At 39.3% G+C, this 18534-nt stretch overlaps 2 protein-coding genes across 3 annotated transcripts; one reads left to right on the top strand and one right to left on the bottom strand.

The window, feature by feature from the left end:
• rbm4.L (RNA binding motif protein 4 L homeolog) lies at window positions 1-10210 on the bottom strand. 2 transcript variants are annotated; one of them, XR_005966907.1, is made up of 3 exons: window positions 10133-10210; window positions 5202-6738; window positions 1-968 (listed from the first exon to the last, which is right to left on the bottom strand). XR_005966907.1 is itself a non-coding variant. In XM_018257566.2 (2 exons), exon 2 carries the CDS (start codon window positions 6710-6712, stop codon window positions 5699-5701), a length of 1014 nt encoding a protein of 337 aa, XP_018113055.1. In that variant the 5' UTR covers window positions 6713-6738; window positions 10133-10210; the 3' UTR covers window positions 2770-5698. The 2 variants fall into 2 exon arrangements, 1 of the variants encoding a protein (XP_018113055.1); XM_018257566.2 differs by lacking the exon at window positions 1-968 and having other exon boundaries at window positions 2770-6738.
• A 353-nt stretch (window positions 10211-10563) lies between these two features.
• arl2.L (ADP ribosylation factor like GTPase 2 L homeolog) lies at window positions 10564-17584 on the top strand (the record flags this gene model as incomplete). The annotated part of the gene is given in 5 exon segments (NM_001095515.1): window positions 10564-10701; window positions 13508-13618; window positions 14324-14486; window positions 14644-14724; window positions 16789-17584. Coding segments are annotated over 5 exon segments (555 nt in total). The 3' UTR covers window positions 16924-17584.
• Between the last annotated feature and the right edge of the window lie 950 nt (window positions 17585-18534).

Genomic DNA, 18534 nt, shown 5'->3' with positions numbered 1-18534 from the left:
CTTGCTGCCTTGGGTTTGTTCCACAACCAACTGCATTATTGATACATTGATTTGGGATATCGAACACAGGATAACCCGTGGAATTAAACCAACAAAGACTTTTGGTGAGCCGCACCCATTCCTTTATTTGAAATATTCACATTTGACTTGTGGAAGTGGCACAGGCACCATCACATGGTGTAGAGCACAGTGGCTGCAGACACAGGGCTCCATTGTGGATTCAGTAGCTCTTGAACTTGTACATCTGGGACTTCTATGGCACAGGCCTATCCTCCTCCCCCACCCCTCATGAATACTTTTATTTATAGGGGTGGCTGCAGGTCTCTGTGCTGTTTTGAAACACAGAGACCTGCAAAAAGCTATTTAGCCGTGCTCTTTGTAAATGACCCCTAATATGTAAAATATCTTGACTAGCACCTTGCCTTTGCAGTATTTAAAGCACATTTACTATGGGATAAATGCAAGCCCCTAGGGCACCATGCTAAGGTTTCATTGCTCGTTGTACCAGCTGTGCCTTTTTAGCACATTTGGTGCAAGATGCAGTGTGTACAATGGAGTATCCATTGAATACAATGGAGCCCTGTACTGAATGGCGTTCATGTATGAACACTGGCAAATTTGCCCTTGGGTTGCTATGGTTTACTGCCCATATACAAGTTTGCCCCAGTGTTTATAAATGAGCCCATTGCACTCACAGGTGATCAGCAATGACACACGTTATTGAGGGGTGCTACTTTATATGCATTTGAAGCAAAGTCTACAGAAAACCTTTATTATGAGTGTGTGGGTTTGTGTGCTATCAATACCAACAGTTTTTATGTGCAACATATGCACCTCTCTACTTACCTCTTTGAGGCTCCCATAGTTTCTCTCCCCCTCTTGTTAGAACCCAACTTTATCTGCAGTTTATTTCACGTATTCAACCATGAATATTGGGGGGACAAGGGGGTTAAAAATTCGAGATTTGTCTGCAAGAGAAGACAAAGGTGTGTTTTTCATTCTTCTTTTCTAGAGGAGAAAGCGAGGACGAGGCGATACAACAGCGGAGGGATAGTGGGTGAGGAGCGGCACGGATTCCTTAAAGCAAAGTTCAATACAAGCCTCAACTATTTAATTATACACAATACTTAAGTCACATTTCAGTTTAAACATGATAGATACGAAAACCTAAAGCCCATTCACTCTTAAATTGACTTGAATATCTGGTATTACTTGAATTCTTTGAGTCTTCCTCAAATTCCCACTAGTTATCAATAACAAAGCGGTATTTGTACCAGGTATTAGATGTTAAAATTTAGCTATTGCTTGTTGTTAACTCCAGTAATGGAAAATCAGAAACAAATTTAATGAATGTCCTTATTTTTAACGGATTAATCAGACATTTTTGAGAACTTGGCAAAAAGCTGATTGGACAGACTCTCATACAAATTAGAGGCCAAGGTGCCTGCTGAAACCGCAGCAAAGGATTGGCCAACATTCTGTGCAATTGAATTGATTCTAGGTAAGAGTGAACGGCCTATGGTTTTATACAGTCACAGGTAGAAGGGCGGAAGCGGAAAAAAAAAACGTTAAAGAAAATACGGCGGAAAGAGTTTGTCAGAGACCGGATGCAAAGTCATTTTCAAACTAGTCGTGGGAAAGAGGAAAAGCATTGCAGGGAGTCCTCCGGAAATGTATTTTTTTTATGTTTATTGCATTTTAACGTCCGAGTCTTGCGGTTTATGGACAATTCTAGTCCAAAGAATAGGGGTCAAGGGATGAGGAAAGGAATAGGAGAAACGGAACAGGGTTTGTAGACGGACGGTAGCAGACTTTTTTTTTTCAGCATAAGGAAAGCATTAGTTTGACAGCATAAACTGAGCAAAACAGCAGGTGCCCTGATAGAAAATGTGTTAAACAGCATGCAGGATACAATCGCAGAACTGCCAAACAATACAATCACAGAACTGCTGAACAATATGTACAAATCCTACAATACAATTTATTTTCTAAACTAAAGTAATCTGTTTGGTTAGACATATAACATTTCTTTTCATTCAATCATTTTAAACCAGTACACTATTATATATTTCTATGAGATTAAAGTGACCAACTGCACTTCTTACAACCTGCACAGGTCTGCTCTCTTATTCCCCATGGTAAGTGCCTGTTGGAAGCTTCCTATGTGTCATGGATTAATCACTACCTACACCACCTAAACTTGTACAGACACACATTATTGCTCAAAATATGCCCAATTTTTAGACTTAATGTATCTGTCACAGACCGGAAACTAAAAGGGCACGGCTTATTATACCGACAGCACTTTCATTGACTCTGCATATTTGCCTGGAGTTAGTATTACTACTCCTAAAGATAGTATGAGAACAAAATCATTATTAACCAAGATTGGTTTAAATATTGTAAATTAAAATTGTCGAGAGACAGTGGTAGCTTAAAGAGGTTGTTCATCTTTGAGTTAACTCTGAGTTAATTCTGAGACAATTTGCAATTGGTTTTCATTTTTTATTATTTGTGATTTTTTTATTCAGCAGCTCTCCAGTTTGCAATTTTATGGGTCTGGTTGATTGGGTGTAAATGACTCTAGCAATCATGTATTTATTTGAATAAGAGGCTAGAATATGAATAGGAGAGAGTCTGAATAGAAAGATGAGTCATAAAAAGTATTACTAATAATACATTTGTAGACTTACACAGCATTTCTTTTTAGATGGAGCAAGTTACCCCCCATTTGAAAGCTGGAAAGTGTCAGAAGGAGAAGGCTAATAATTAAAAAACTATAAAAAATAAATAATGAAGGCCAACTGAAAAGTTGATAAGAATTGGTCGTTCTATATCATACTAAAACTTAACGTAAAGGTGAAACAACCCTTTAAGCCTACCTGGGATCCAACATGTGGATCCTCTTCGAGAAATATCCTCTGCACTCTCAACCTCATTAAAAAAAGTGAGTGAACCTTTTAAAATGTTACAAAAAAATGGCCATTGGGGTAGTGCATTATCCTGAGCAGAGGAAGCCTCCATTGACTATACTGTCAGTGCAAATTGACCTACTGGCTTGAATACAGTGTATTTCAGAATCAGAGATTCTGACAGGTGACAGGGAAAGATTAGACAAAATGCCTTCTCTGCCTGAGCCTCAACATGTCCTGTAGTTCAATAAACCATGAGCCAGTAGGTCAATTAATCAGATTCTGATTCTGAAATGCACTGGATTGAAACCCTCCTTACAGACAGTATATATTTTCCCTTTGAGGGAAAGGAAATGGTGGATAATTTGTAATTATACATATATAGGCTAACATTTTTTTTGACTTAAAGTGCCTGCCCTACCCCTGAACTGTTGTCCTTGGGGTGAGGCTTACTTCTGAAAAGTGCTTTCTAGCAAGAGCGTAACCACTTGAATATCCCCTGCATCCTGCTGAGATCATTGTTGGGATGAAGCCAATATATACAACGGACATAAGGACTGCAGCCTGAAACTAGCAATGCACTGAATCCACTATTTTCTGATTCAGCCGAAGCCTGAATCCTTTGTGAAAGGTTCAGCCAAATACCGAACCCTAATCTACATATGCAAATCAGGGCAAGGATGGGTGAAAGAAAAATGAAAAGTCACGTGATTTTAAGGTTTCAGATTTGGTTTGGCCAGACATATGGATTCGGCTGAAAAAGGCAGAATTCTGTCCGAATACCAAACAGAATACTGGATTTAGTGGATTGCTACTTGAAACTGATCGCAGCAGATAATAAATCTACACAAAATCATTTCTAGGGATGCACCGAATCTAGGATCCAGTTCGGGATTCGGCCTTTTTCAGCAGGATTCAGGCGAATCCTTGTGCTTGGCCAGACAAAATCCGAATTTGCATATGCATATTAGGGGTGGGATGGCGAAATCGTGACTTTTCATCACAAAACCAGGAAGTAAAATATTTTCCCACTCTTTTCCTTTCTCGCCCCTAATTAGTATATGCAAATTAGGCTTCGGTTCAGTATTGGGCCCAATCTCTCACAAACGATTCAGCCGCATGCCAAATAATGGATTCTGTGCATCCATAATAATTTCTAATCCTTTGACATTATTTACTACACTCTACTGTACTAGGTGTGGCTAGGAAGATATACAGAGCTCATTAGCATCAAGTTAGTTGCTATTATTTGCTTATTTTTAGCTGTGCATTTTGCCATGCCACTTAAAAGATTCTGTGTAGCGCTTTCTAACATGACCACAACACCAACCCGAAGCAGCCCAGCCAAGAGTTAATAGCCCATGCACCCATCGGACTTCAAAATACTACCAAGCACAACATGGTGCAGCAGGTGAAAAGCACCAAAGTAGCTAATTCTTCTAGATACATTATTCCATTATACTACTAAATTGACATTATAACTTACAGAAACTGTGGCTAACTATTAAACATTCTGAGGCCCACCATACCCTTTTGTGCCATTTCTAAGGTAGTAATGTAATAAATACATTCATATAATGTGGCCCATTGGTATTTACTACTATGGGTCCATAGTTATTCACTAATACATGCCCCCTTCCCATGTGAAAATGGATATGTGCGGTCCTCAGTCCTTCGCCTTTAGTGCAGGTATCAGACTCTCTAGGATTCCAGTTAAAATTATGTTTTACTTTTACCTATTTCATCTAATCTGTTGTTACTGTCCAATTTTTCCTTGGCCGTGAATCTGATTTTCTCTATACCCCTGCAAAACAAATATAAAGAGAATAGTAACAATAGCTACAGACTTATTAAGCTAGCCACAGTCCATTCACAAGTTCCTATGAAGTCAGCTAGATCTGTGGACCATAAAAGTACTGCACAAAAAATAACGTTATTAGATCGAACTAGAGTGATTATAATTTACACTATGGCCTCTCTTGTGGTTTATGTTTATGAACAACTACAAGTTCAGGATTTCCCAGCCCATTTGGTTATGTTTACACATCTATATTGTGTGCGCTGTAAATATATGATATGTTAATCTGTTTAGTGTTATTGCTTAATAATGATTATGTTGTTCTATATAGTATAATATACTTTTGCCCTCTCTCTCGTGGTAAGAAAGTAATCTATCCTTCTATATCTTTTGTTACATTCCTTCTGTTTTCTAAGGCAACCATGTGCCATCCTGGATTACCTTCCTGGACATGCTAACAAGGCCCTAAAGAGGCCATCCACTCCATTCACCTTTTAATGACCACCACAGAATGTTGCTGATGAACATTTCGCTGACCAGCCATGAGCTTCAATATCACACCAAAGCTGATCTGACAATGTAAGACCTCAGTCTCCATTTTCCCATTGCATTCTGGTTACTTGTAATTCATAAACTGTGTCTGAAAGGGAATAACCAGAGCAGAAGATACAAAAGCGAGAAGAGCTAGGTAAATCTTATCGCATCCGTTCCCTCGGCTTTAGGGTTTGGAATGTTCACCTTCTCGAACTGCATAATTACTTTAATTTTGTGTTTCCATGATGGACAGGAGAAAAGTGCAATTTCTGGACGTTTACCAAAGCAAGCATCCACTGTTATCATTCTGTAGCTCATTCGACCTTCTCTTTTTGTTTTGTTGATACTTGTGAAATCCTATTTCTATATTTCTAGGCCCACTGGAGTGATTAAAAGAGAGCTGGAGAAGGAAAATACATAATTTGGTGGATGTGTTGTTCTGGAGTGTGGTTGCTTAGTAGGTCTGGCTGTACTGGCCTGCATATCCATTAGCATATTTCTCATAGTATTCTGCAGGACTGTAGGTTGCTAATCCCATACTATACTGAGAGAAAGCAGAAGCATAGGCTTGGCTGTAACTCTGGCTATAGGCTTGAGAGGCACTGTATGGGTCTGCATATTGGGCCACAACTGCTGCTGCAGCCGCTGCTGTTCTTCTGCCTACAGGACTCCTATCCCTGTACGCTGAAGGAGCCAAAGCTGCACTGATAGATGGTGGAGCAGGTGGAGCAGCAGGCAAAGCTGCAGCAGCTGCAGCCACGACTGCTGCTGGAGTAAGGGCCCTGTCATATGCAGCACGGGCTGCCAGCCCACTCCTTTCATAAAAGTCGTAGGCGTACCTCTCGTAGTATTCTCTTTCATACCATGAACGTGGCGTATAAGTAGAAAAGGTTGGTGGAGGTGGAGGCAAGCGTCCCCGATGAAAATAATAAGCAGGTGGTGGTGGGGGAGGTGGAGGAGGGAGAGTTGTTGAAGCTGCTATAACCCCTGCAGCAGCGGACTTGGAGTTTTTTGGTGCATTATTGCTCTTTGACAGTGTAACAAAGATTTTCTGGTCTTCCAGAGGCGTATCATTGAGATGCAAAATAGCATCCATGGCTTCTCTTTCTTTGGCCATGTGAACAAAGGCATAATTCTTAACTATGTCACACTCTACCACCTTGCCAAACTTTTCAAAGAGCTCCTTCACTTGGGATGTGGTGGCCCGGCTTGATACGTTACCCACGTATATCTTGGTGGCATTGCGTATCTTGGAGGTGGCATATTCTACTGTGAGGTGAGAGCCATAGAACTCTTGTTTGTGCAACTCACTAATGGCGCGGTGGGCATCCTGCTCTCTTTCCATGTGGACAAAGGCATAGTTTTTTAAGATGTCACACTCATTCACCTGTCCATACCTTTCAAATAGTTTCTTCAGCTCATCAGGAGAGGCTGATGGCGACACTCCCCCAACAAAAATCTTCACCATGGCTGAGGCCAGAATCCAAGTTTTCACTAATAAGATAAAAGCACAAATAATGCATTTCTTCTGTTCTATCGTGTGCACTTTCATTCACAAAGAAAATGCTAACTAAGCAAAACAGCCACACATTAGCTAAAAAAAAAAGTATGGAAATCATATAATCTTTACATTTTAGTTCACCTTAATATGAACTTTTTCTCTGTTGCTGACAGTGGTGCTTTTAAGACCATTTGGAGTGGTGTTCATTTTTTATTTTTGTGGCTTTTGAACAATGATATAACACCTTTTGAAGGCTGAAAATAACTAGAGTAATACGGCTAATAATTCAAAAACCCTAACAAAGAAGAGTAATTGAAAAGCTGCTTATAATAGGTCCAACTACATGTTGGAAGGTGTCACATTCAGCATTTTCTCTGCTGGTATACATAAACCAACACAGAACCCCCAGAGTATGACACAACACTGGGAGGCACATTTATCAAGGGTCGAATTTCAAACTCATGTGAGTTTTTTTAAAACTCCCATAAACTCGAAATTCGACCAAGCGAAATGTATTAATAAAATCAAATTTTCTCAGCTCGGACTAATTACATCATCCCGATTCGTTTTAGAAAAACGCAAATTGAATTAAAAAAACTATATCCGAAAAAAATACCTCAAATGTCAGGAAGGTTGCAAACATCACCAAATTGATCCCTGGACCTCTCCCATTAACTTATACAGAATTCGGCTGGTTTAAAGGGCATGTAAAGGCAAAAAAATAAAATCACATTTTTACTTTCTTTAATGAAAAAGAAACCTATCTCCAATATACTTTAATTAAAAAATGTGTACTGTTTTCATAAGAAACCTGACTGTATGCAGTGAAATTACAGAGTATGATAAATCTCGAAATTTGAATTTGAATTAAATTTAAATTCAAACTCAAATCGAGTTTGGATAATTCACATAACAAATTTGAAAATTCGAATTTAAATTTTCACTTCGACCCTTAATAAATCTGCTTCTTAGTTTAACAGGCAATGGGCAAATAAAATTCCATACAAAACAACAACAAAAAAACTGAACTGAAAAAAAGACTGAACTTGCCTCCATTGAGCGCATGAAAATATAATTTGCCTAACCACAATTAGTCCCATTACTTCCCCCTACAATGTGGTTGCCCAAATTGAAATGATACCCGCACACAGCTTGGTGGTAATTTGTATCCAGATGGAGAAGTCTTCTTTGTGCAACTCTCCAATTATCTATAATGTATAGATATGGGCACTTCAGCCTATAAAGTTTGTATAAGATTTATACAAAGCACAACATGCATCAAGCCGTTTGTTTACTGCACATACGTGTGCAATAAAGTAACTTAAATTTTACTTACTCTTGTCATGGGGTCTATTCAATTGTCTGTCTCCCACTAAATACATAGGTGAAAATTTAACTCCAAACACCTTTTATTTTTGGCTTTCCTATAAGCAAAGCATCTTTAAAAAGGTGGTGAAAGTCCACGCCTTGTAAGTCCATGCCTTGTAGTGATGAATGGCTGGTTCATATGGAACAGCCTTTTGGCAGTTAATTCATCTCTACCACAGCTGTCAGCCATGGATAAAGGTGGTTAATGTAATGGCCTTAGCATTTACTTCAATACATTTTTATTGTTTATAGCATTTAAGGATAAATTATCAATGCAAGATCATAAGATTCAATAACAAAATAAATACAGTACTTGATCCTAACTAAGATATAATGAATCCTTTTTGGAAGCAACCCCAGCCTATTGGGTTTAATACAAGTTTAAATGATTTTCTAGTAGAGTTAAGGTAGAAATATCCAAATTACAGAAAGATCCTTTATCTGGAAACCCCCATACATGTATATGGATATGCAAATATCTCTTAATTATTATATTTGCTGGTTATAGACTGTCCTGCACGTTTGACAATTATTGTGATCTAATTTAGCATTTGTTACTTTCATACTTTGATCTCACGTATTCCCCTTTGTCATATTTCTTAAAACGAATGCTGTTGTTGGATACTGCACCACCATATATTCTTGAAGGGCATGCAAAGGCAAAAAAATAAAATCCTGTTTTTACTTTCTTTAACGAAAAAGAAACCTATCTCCAATATAATTTAATTAAAAAATGTGTACCGTTTTTATAAGAAACCTGACTGTATGCAGTGAAATTCTCACTTCATTTACTGCTGTGGATAGGAATTGTCAGATGGTCCCTAATTGCTGAGCAGGGAAACAATAATACTTATGAACAGCAGGGGGAGCCCCCGCCTAACTTCCCAGCCATGCAGAACTCAAGCAGCTTTGTTTATGACAATCCCTAAGCAGCCCAGACCACACTGAGCATGTGCACAGTCTTAGTCTTGCAATGATGTTTAACAAAGTTACAAGATGGTGACCCCCTGTAGCCAACTTTGATAGCATAAATTATTTGTTTGATTAGGCTTGTGGTGCAGTAAGTTCATGTTTATATTTAGTATACAAAATACAGCATTTCTAGCCTTATTCTATTTTAGACTTTACATGCCCTTTAATCCTCTTTTTCCCTCTGCTCCTTTTAAACGTTCCTTTTCTTTTTGTTCAATTCTGCAAGTGAATTATTTGATGCGGCGGGACTTTACTAACATAGGATTCATCCATATTACCTTTTTTTGGTATTTACTATTGAACATAATGTTCAGCAGTCATTAATGGGGCTCATTTATAAACACTGGGCAAATCTGCCCCTGGGCAGTAACCCATAGCAACCAATCAGATGATTGCTTTCATTGTTCAACCGGCAGCTGCCTGTAAAAAGACAGTCAGTTATTTGTTGCCATGGGTTACTGCCCAGGTGCAAATTTGTACAGTGTTTATAAATGAGCCCCACTGAAATTTTGGGGGGAACTAGCACAGTCCTGAGGCACAGAACAGTATATTTGCCTATTTTTTTTCCCGTCAGTATCCAACCAGCAGTTGAACAAGAGCATCCCTTATTAATATTATCCAAACCCCCAAATGTATCCATTGCCCTTACCCCTTTAATTGTTGTTCAGCCCTCCTTTCAGTATACTTTCCCACTCACCAGATTTCAGCCTTTGTTCTTTTTTTGCCCACCCCCCACCCAATATGCTATTGCTAAATATAATTCCACTTTCGGACTACAAGTGTCAGTCGTGATTTCCCTTTATTTTAACCTCAGTCTGCATTCCTGTCATCAGGGTTCCATTTTATAGCTCTTCTTCTTATGAATGAATTCAGCCCTGTCTCCGTCTTCAATAAATCACCTATTTATGTTTAGTCATGTTTATATTTACAATCACGACTGACTACTCGCCTCCTTCATAAATATATATCTTTCATCTCATTGCCTGCCTCTTCTATTTTGTCTCTCTATACGCCCATCTGCTTTCTCAGTTTGATGCTTTTACTCACCGGCACCTTTGGGGAGACCTAGACACACAAAAGATGGCCGCCTTAACCCGCCGCACGCCGGCCACGCAACGTCACCTTGACAACCGTCCACCAATGAAAACTCCCAGATACCCGAGCCTATGTAATCTTTCTTTCTTTTTTTTTTTTTTTTTTAATTTCAGTTCATTTATTCTTCTTTATAGTAAAAAAAGTCGAACGTTTTAAATGACAGTATATGAATCACGCAAACACCTTTATTAAAGCATATAACAGACAGCGTATCATATTTTGTCGGTGTAAATAAAGTTGTTGAAAAAAAAGCGCTAAAGCTTTGTCTCTATAGCAACACGCTTAGTTCGCGTTCATTGGTCTGCTTGTTGGTTTGCTGTAAGGCGCTGTGCGGTAAAGACAGACCTACGCAGTACGCAAATACCAATTGCAGGGGCGGAAGTGAAAGAACTTTGCATCTGATTGTCGGCTTCTTTGACAGGAAGCCTGGGAAGAAAGAAGCGCCGGCTGAGCATCATGGGGTTGCTGACTATCCTAAAGAAAATGAAGCAGAAGGAACGGGAGGTTCGGCTGCTCATGCTGTATCCATGCTGTTGTGTTCAGTTTCTTGAATGGGCGGAGGGAGACAGACAGATCCTATATAAGAGCAATAAGTTCTGCAGACAGTGATACAGTTAGGGTGTGGTTTAAGTGTTCTGGACACTCAGCTTTTGAGGTGAGATACATATGATCTCAAATTTGTGCTTCTTCTTAGCCACTGACCCACCTATTTAAATTAACCTTCCGTAGGTTATAGAATGGCCGATTCTAAGCAACTTTTCCATTGGTCTTCATTATGAGGATCACTGACCCCATTTTAAAAAAGAAAAATTCTCTACAGGGCTACAAATGCCTTGTTATTTCTCCTATTTCTATTCCCGTCTCCTCTTCAAACCAGTGCGTGGTTGCCGGGGTAATTAGGAGCCTAGCAACCAGATTGCTGAAAATGCAGACTGGAGGGCCGCTGAATAAAAACTTTAAAACCACACTAATAAAAAAAAACAATTGCAGATTGTCTAAGAATACCACTCTTAAGGGGTGGCTCACCTTTAAGGTAACTTTTAGTATTTTATAGAATGTCCAATTCTAAGCAACTTGAATTGGTTATCATTATCTATTTTTTATAGTTATTTGCCTTTTTTTCGGACTCTTTGCAGCTTTTCAAATGGGCGTCTTTGACCCCCTTCTAAAAAAACAAATGCTCTGTAAGGCGACAAATATATTGTTGTTGTTACTTGTTATTCCTCATTTTTCTCTCTCCTATTCATATTCTCTTATTTAAATCAATGCACGGTTGCTAGGGGAATTTGCACGCTAGTAACCAGACTGCTTAAAATGCAGATTGAAGAACTGCTGAATAAAAAAGTAAATAACTCAAAAACCTTAGATAATAAAAAATTAAAACCATTTGCAAATTGTCTTAAAATATCACCATCTACATCAGGGGTCCCCAACCTTTTTTAGCCATGAGCCACATGAGTCCAAAATAAAAAGAGTTGGGGAGCAACACAGGCATGCAAAAAGTTCCTGGGTGCCAAATAAGGGCTGTGATTGGCTATTTGGTTTCCCCTATGTGGAAAGGCAACCTACAGGAGACGCTATTTGGCAGTGCACCTGGTTTTTATACAACTAAAACTTACCTCCAAGCCTGAAATTCAAAAATAAGCACCTGCTTTGAGGCCACTGGGAGCAACATCCAAGGGGTTGGAGAGCAACATGTTGCTCGCTCTACTGGTTGGGGATCCCTGCTCTATATCATACTAAAAGTTATCTCAAAGGTGAACAACCCCTTTAAATCAAAGGTGAACAACCTCTTTAACTGCTTGTCCAATGGATCCCTTGCGGCTATCTTGATTGGCTTTTGTACAATATAGTAAAATAATTTTACTATACCCCACTCCCTATGCAGCAGTCCTGGACAGCTGCAAGGGATCCCTTGCATAAGTAGTCAAGATTGTGACACAGTACTCAGAGGGGAAAGTTCCCAGGTGAGTGAATTTTTTACTAAAGTGATCTTGTAAATGATATCCTTATAAACGGTGAGTAGTGATGTCATCAGTTATAAATGGTGAGTAGTGATGTAATTTCTGTCACATGACTCATTGAATCTTGTGTATTATAATAAATAAAGTACCCCCTGTTGCAAAATATGAGGATATTAGAAGTCACCTCGGAGTTCCATGACCTGTATAAAAACACTTGGCCTTCAGCCTCGTTTTTATATGTTCATGAAAATCCTCGGTAACTGATAATATCCTTATCATTTACAAGAGGGGGTACTTTATTCACTATATATAAGTACAATCCAGCTGAGCTGCACGCCTTCATTTATAGTACTCAGTCCCATGATGTGGCGACGTAACTGGCGTCATCATGTGATGGAAGCATACTTCCCAAGCAGGACTACGCCATCTTTTTGGTTGGATATATACCGAGTTTTTATGAATCATCCTCTTTGTTTGAAAAGGCTGCAATTATGATAGTTGCAGGATTTAAAGATACACTGGAGACTCATTCTGTAAATTCATCTGAGACAAAATTGAGAAAGGGAGCAGTCGGCCCCCGAAACATCGTGCAGCCTCCGGATAGATGAGTATCTTTTGAGACAATGCAATGTCGTTTGTTATGTCCATTTTATATTGAGAAATAAATGCTACATTTTACCTTTTATAAATGAAGGCGTGTGGCTCAGCTGGATTGTATATGTATTTGTTCGGGATTCGGCCTTTTTCAGCAGAATCCTTCTGCCCTGCCGAACTGAATCCTATTTTGCATATGCAAATTAGGGGCAGGGAGGGAAATCGCGTGACTTTTGTCACAAAACAAGGCAGTAAAAAATATTTTCCCCTTCCCACCCCTAATTTGCATATGCAAATTCGGATTCAGTTTGGTATTCGCCCGAATCTTTCAGAGGTGGATTCGGTGCATCCCTAATATTTAAATTTCTCCAGCTTGTGTTAAACTAACACTTTCTCTGCGGCTAAAGGCCACCTCTACCAGGAATGGTTTTAGTTGTGGTTCAGCAACAGCTGGATGTGGCAGCTTGGATTTTAAGATGAAAGGGGATTTGGCTTGTACTTGAATTATCACCAAAATATAGATGACACTTCTGTACAAGGTAGACTTGTGGGGTTCAAATGTGCAATAGGAGAGTAGCCACTAGCAACTGTTACAGTCTATTTTTTTAAGCTAGGCAAAGTATTATTAGACTAGATTATTAAGAATGCAGATGAGAATATTCTATTGTTTTCTGGTTATAATAACTTGCCTGTGCTGGATCCATGGTTTGACCTGTAGTATATGTAGTATATGTATTATGCCTGTTTCCCTTAACCTGCATGTTACCAGAGGTTTAGATAATGCCGGTAAAACAACCATACTGAAGAAGTTTAATGGCGAGGATATCAACACCATTTCACCAACGCTTGGATTCAACATCAAAACGCTGGAGCACAGAGGGTCAGTCATTTCTCTTTCTACGATACCATATCTATGATGTGTGTAAAGGAACAGTAACACCAAAAAATGAAAGTGTATTAAAGTAATAAAAATATAATTCAGTGTTGCCCTGCACTGGTAAAACTGATATGTTTGCTTCAGAAACACTACTATTGTTTATATAAATAAGCTGCTCTGTAGCAATGAGGGCAGCCATTCAAAGAAGAAAATGCTCAGGTTACACAGCAGATAAGCTCTGTAGAACATAATATTATCTGTTATCCACTATTTAACCTGTGCCATATAGACTTTTTTTTAAATTTCTGCCATTGCTACACAGCAGTTTATTTATATGAACTAAAGTAGTGTTTCTGAAGCAAACATCAGTTTTACCAGTGCAGGGCAACAGTACATGATATTTTTGTTACTTTAAAACACTTTCATTTTTTGGTGTTACTGTTCCTTTACACACATCATAGATATTAACCCCCCTTTTTTTTGGTACAGTTTTCCTTGTAGTGCCCTACCACCAATTGTTTATCACTCCTCTATTCTCTTCACTATCCTTAGCTATTAAATATACATGTTGTTATTAATAATAATAATAATATGCTGCTTAGATATAATTAGATACTGCGTGATGCACCTGTACATGTTTAGCTTCATTTCACTATATTGTATCCTAATTATACATTAGTGTGACCTCTATCATGTTTGATTGTGTAGATTTAAGCTGAACATGTGGGATGTGGGTGGTCAGAAGTCCTTGCGTTCATACTGGAGAAATTACTTTGAGAGCACCGATGGTTTGATCTGGGTGGTGGACAGCGCAGACCGTGCACGTTTGCAGGATTGTGCTCAAGAACTATCTGGGCTGCTACTGGAAGAGGTGGGTGGTTTCATGTGAACGTGTGACAATGCACTGATTCAAAGACGCCATTCATATTCTGAGACTCGTTTCATTATCCATATACACGAGCTGCTTGGAGGCAGAAAAGATCTGCAATATAATTATGAATGTAATATTGTTCTTTCTTTCTCTGCAGCGATTGGCTGGGGCGACATTACTTGTATTCGCCAACAAACAAGATTTGCCTGGAGCCTTATCTAAAGATGCTATCAAAGAGGTGAGGTGCTCTCCATATACTCTCTCCATATACTGTATCCTCCATTGTGTAGTAGCCACACATTTCTACAAAGTCATAGACACACCATATGTGACATGAGTCTTAGTGCTTTATTTATGATTACTAGGCTTAGCAGTAGCTGCAAAGATGTGTGCCCATTAAAGGAAAACTATACCCCCCAAACAACGTAGGTCTTTATAAAAAGATATTGCATAAAAGGGCTAATATGTAAAACCCTGCTTCATGAAAATAAACCATTTTCATAATAATATACTTTTCTAGTAGTATGTGCCATTGGGTAATCAAAAATAGAAAAGCCATTTTAAAAAAAATAAGGGCCGCCCCCTGGAATCGTAGGATTCACCGTGCAAACAAACTATATACTTGTTAGTTCACATGAGCCAATTAACAGACAGAATTCTGCCTTTTGCTTTAACACTTCTTCCTGTTACAGTTAGAGTTGTATTATTTCTGGTCAGGTGATCTCTGAGGCAGCACAGAGACCCTCACTAAATGGGGGTTCAAGGCAAGAGATGTTAAAGGGCAATATTTACTTAAATATATATTCCAGTTTGGTAAGATTCTTTAATATGGCGCTTAATTTGATATAAACTGTTGCTCAAGTATTCATTTTGGGGGTATAGTTTTCCTTTAAATTCTTATTCAGTACCTTATGCTCGTATATACTAGCAGGTTCTCTGTTGTTCCTAACACCCAGACCCACGCACCACATTAACCCTAATAGTCCCGTCGAGCCACTGAAAGTCTCTATAAGCTAAAAGGGAAATCAGTATTTTGGGGCGGGGCAGGGCAGGACGAATGCGAGAAGTCAAGGTGATGTCTCTTGTGGGTAAAGACAAAAAGGTAAAGCTCACCCTCAACAGCGTCACTTGGCTTGAGCTAAGGGAACTTTGGTAAATTCAGCCATCAAAAGAGGCAGGGGAAAGGTCTACACTCCTTATCTACATTAACCTATATTTAAAGCGTTAAACATATAGTGCTATGTAGGGACACAAAACCTACACAGCACTGTTTGTTTTTAACTTTGAAATAACTGTGGATAAGGAGTGCATACCTGTTCCCTTCTCATCTCTGTACCCGTAGACCTCCTAGGACACTAGGCCTTTTCCAATTCCACCCGAATTCTGACCTCTTTGAGGGTATTCCACGGATACCCACTCCAGGACTATGCCTGCTTTGACCAGACAATAAGTACAGGGCTACCTTTCCTTTCTACACCTATAGGTGCTTCTTAGGGGCCTATTTATCATGCTATTTAAAAACTGGAGGAAAATATCACTGGTGATGTTGCCCATAGCAACCAGCCAGATCTTTGTTTTTTTATCCACAAAGATACTTAATTTGCATCACTTATATCAGGCATGTACCACCTGCAGTTTTACTCAGCTGCTGTTCAACTACAATTCCCGGAGTGCTGTTAGAGAGACAGGGAAGCTGTAGTATAATGGTAGAACTCCACGGGTGATTTCGGCAAGATCCGATGCACGGTGCAAAAACGCAGGTGTCAAGTCGGATGCCACGGAAATAAGGTAAGTAATTGTATCGTCGGATGGTGTCGCAGCGTTGATCCGACAGTCATGTCGCGTCGGAGGAATGCTGCAACTTCATCTGACATTTCCATCTCTTACCTTATTTCCGTCGCATCTGATGTGACGCCTGCGTTTTTTTGCACAGCGCACCAAAATCGCCCGTGGAGTCCTACCCTAATAGCTGAAGCACCAAAGGCAGACCTTTGAGCAAAAGGGTTGACTTTTGCCTTTACTCTCCCAAAATATAGAACCCTTCTAAGCTGATTAAAGCAACATTGTTGATGTTTTGCATACTAAATAGGCCCATTTTGAATTGCATGCAGACGAAGTAGCTGAAGGTTGTGTAAGTGAATGCCTGAACAAAGAGAAAAATGGAAGTTGGCCTTGCACATGTACAGCCAGTTGTAGTGTATGCCTCCATTGATCCTGTGGCCCTATCATCGGAGAACTTGCCATTGTATTGCCACTTTTTGTTTCCTAAACAATGTGTAATGGTTTTCCAATCTTGCTGCAGGCGATGGAGTTGGACAACATAAAGACACATCACTGGTGTATCCAAGGCTGCAGTGCAGTGACTGGGGAAAATCTCCTGACTGGTATTGATTGGTTGTTGGATGATATTTCCAGCCGCATCTTTACAGCTGATTAAAGAATTTCCGGGAATGGGACGTAAAGAAAAGCAGGACATTAAGGAGCTTCTTATTTATTTTACAATGGCTTGACTAATGAAGAGTCTTAACTGGCTATGACTGATGTATGGTGTAATAGAGATTTGTAAGGCTACAGAATTGAAAGGGGTTGAAGGAGTAACCATGGGACAGTTCTGGTACAGACAATGGCAGGAGATGCTGTCCCATCACCGAGACAATAAATTATCACCATTTATTTATGTAGCACCAACAATTTGTTTCTTTTTTAATTTTCTAGAAGGAACCTGCATTAAACTCAGTTTGTCAAATTTTTGTAGCATAGAAACACTTTAATCATCTTATATGAGTTGTATATTGTGGGACAGCGAAGGCAAAAATCAACCCTGGCTCTCTTAATATGCCTAATACTTTTATTCCTATAAAGCCTTATTTTGGGTGAGACTCCACTGCACTTCCTGGTTTGTATGTTGGATGTGTAAATAACAATAACATAGGATTTGATTATATAACATAGTACATGGGGTGCCAGGTGTTCACCCGGTTTTGTTGTAGTACAGTATAAAGCACTAACCATGCATTGCTCACAGCTATGATGTATTAAAGATGGGTATCCTAAAGCCAAAATGTTATTTTAAAAATAAAAATTCTATCATTTATTAAGAAATGCATTTTAAGCAGAAAATATTGTTACAAAAATACAGTGACAGGCAGTTTATGCACACGTTATGGGAATACCCATGAAATCAGCCCAGAAATCTGAATGACGTATTGTCCATGAGCTAGCCCATTGAGCTATAACCATTTTAGGATAATGGACCACAATGGAGCATTTTGTTACCCGAGTATCTAGTCTGGTGGCAGACATACATTGGTCTAAAATGCATTTTCGTGGAACAGATGTATGGCAGCGGATAGGGGATAAGCACAATGTGGTGATTCAAGTAAATTGAGAATTTGGGGTTGATTCCTAGGTGGTTATTTATCAAAGTTTACAATTTAGAGTTGTGAATTTTTTTCAACGCTAATGAACTGGAATGGTATCTTATTAAGAAAAACCTTGAATGTAAAAATTTGGATTCAGAGAGGTCAGAGGTTACCGACCCAAAAACTCGAATCGAGTTTTACTCCGAAAAACACTCGAATGTCACAAAGGCGCTTAAAGGAGAAGGAAAGTCTGTTTGCACTTGGGGGTGCCAAATTTTAGGCACCCCCAAGTGTTTGTATTGACTTACCTGAAACCCCTGGCCGATCAGCAAAAAACTGGTTATACCAGTGAGCACCACGGATCGATCCTCTTCCGGCTTCTTTCTTCTTCGCGTGGTTGCGCATGTGCAGTAGAACGAAATGCCGAACTTTAACAAAAAAATTGTCTATTTCATTCTACTGCGCATGCGTTTGCCCGGGGAAATTTGAAGAAAGAAGAAGCCGGAAGATCTCTCCATGGAGCTCATTGGTATAACCCCAGGCCTGGTGCAGTTTTCTGCTGATAGGAGCACAGGCCCGGGGTTTCAGGTAAGCCAATACAATCACTTGGGGGTGCCTAACATTTGCCACCCCCAAGTGCAAACAGACTTTCCTTCTCCTTTAAGAAAAAACTCGAATATAAAAAT

This window comes from Xenopus laevis, chromosome 4L, assembly GCF_017654675.1.
Source record: "Xenopus laevis strain J_2021 chromosome 4L, Xenopus_laevis_v10.1, whole genome shotgun sequence".
Classification (NCBI taxonomy): domain Eukaryota; kingdom Metazoa; phylum Chordata; class Amphibia; order Anura; family Pipidae; genus Xenopus; species Xenopus laevis.
The sequence above is the reverse complement of the archived record's forward strand: the minus strand, read 5'-3'. Positions and strand labels throughout refer to the sequence as shown.

Bases quoted from the DNA above. Each gene is read 5' to 3' on its own strand.
- rbm4.L (XM_018257566.2), bottom strand. From the start codon at position 6,712: ATGGTGAAGATTTTTGTTGGGGGAGTGTCGCCATCAGCCTCTCCTGAT.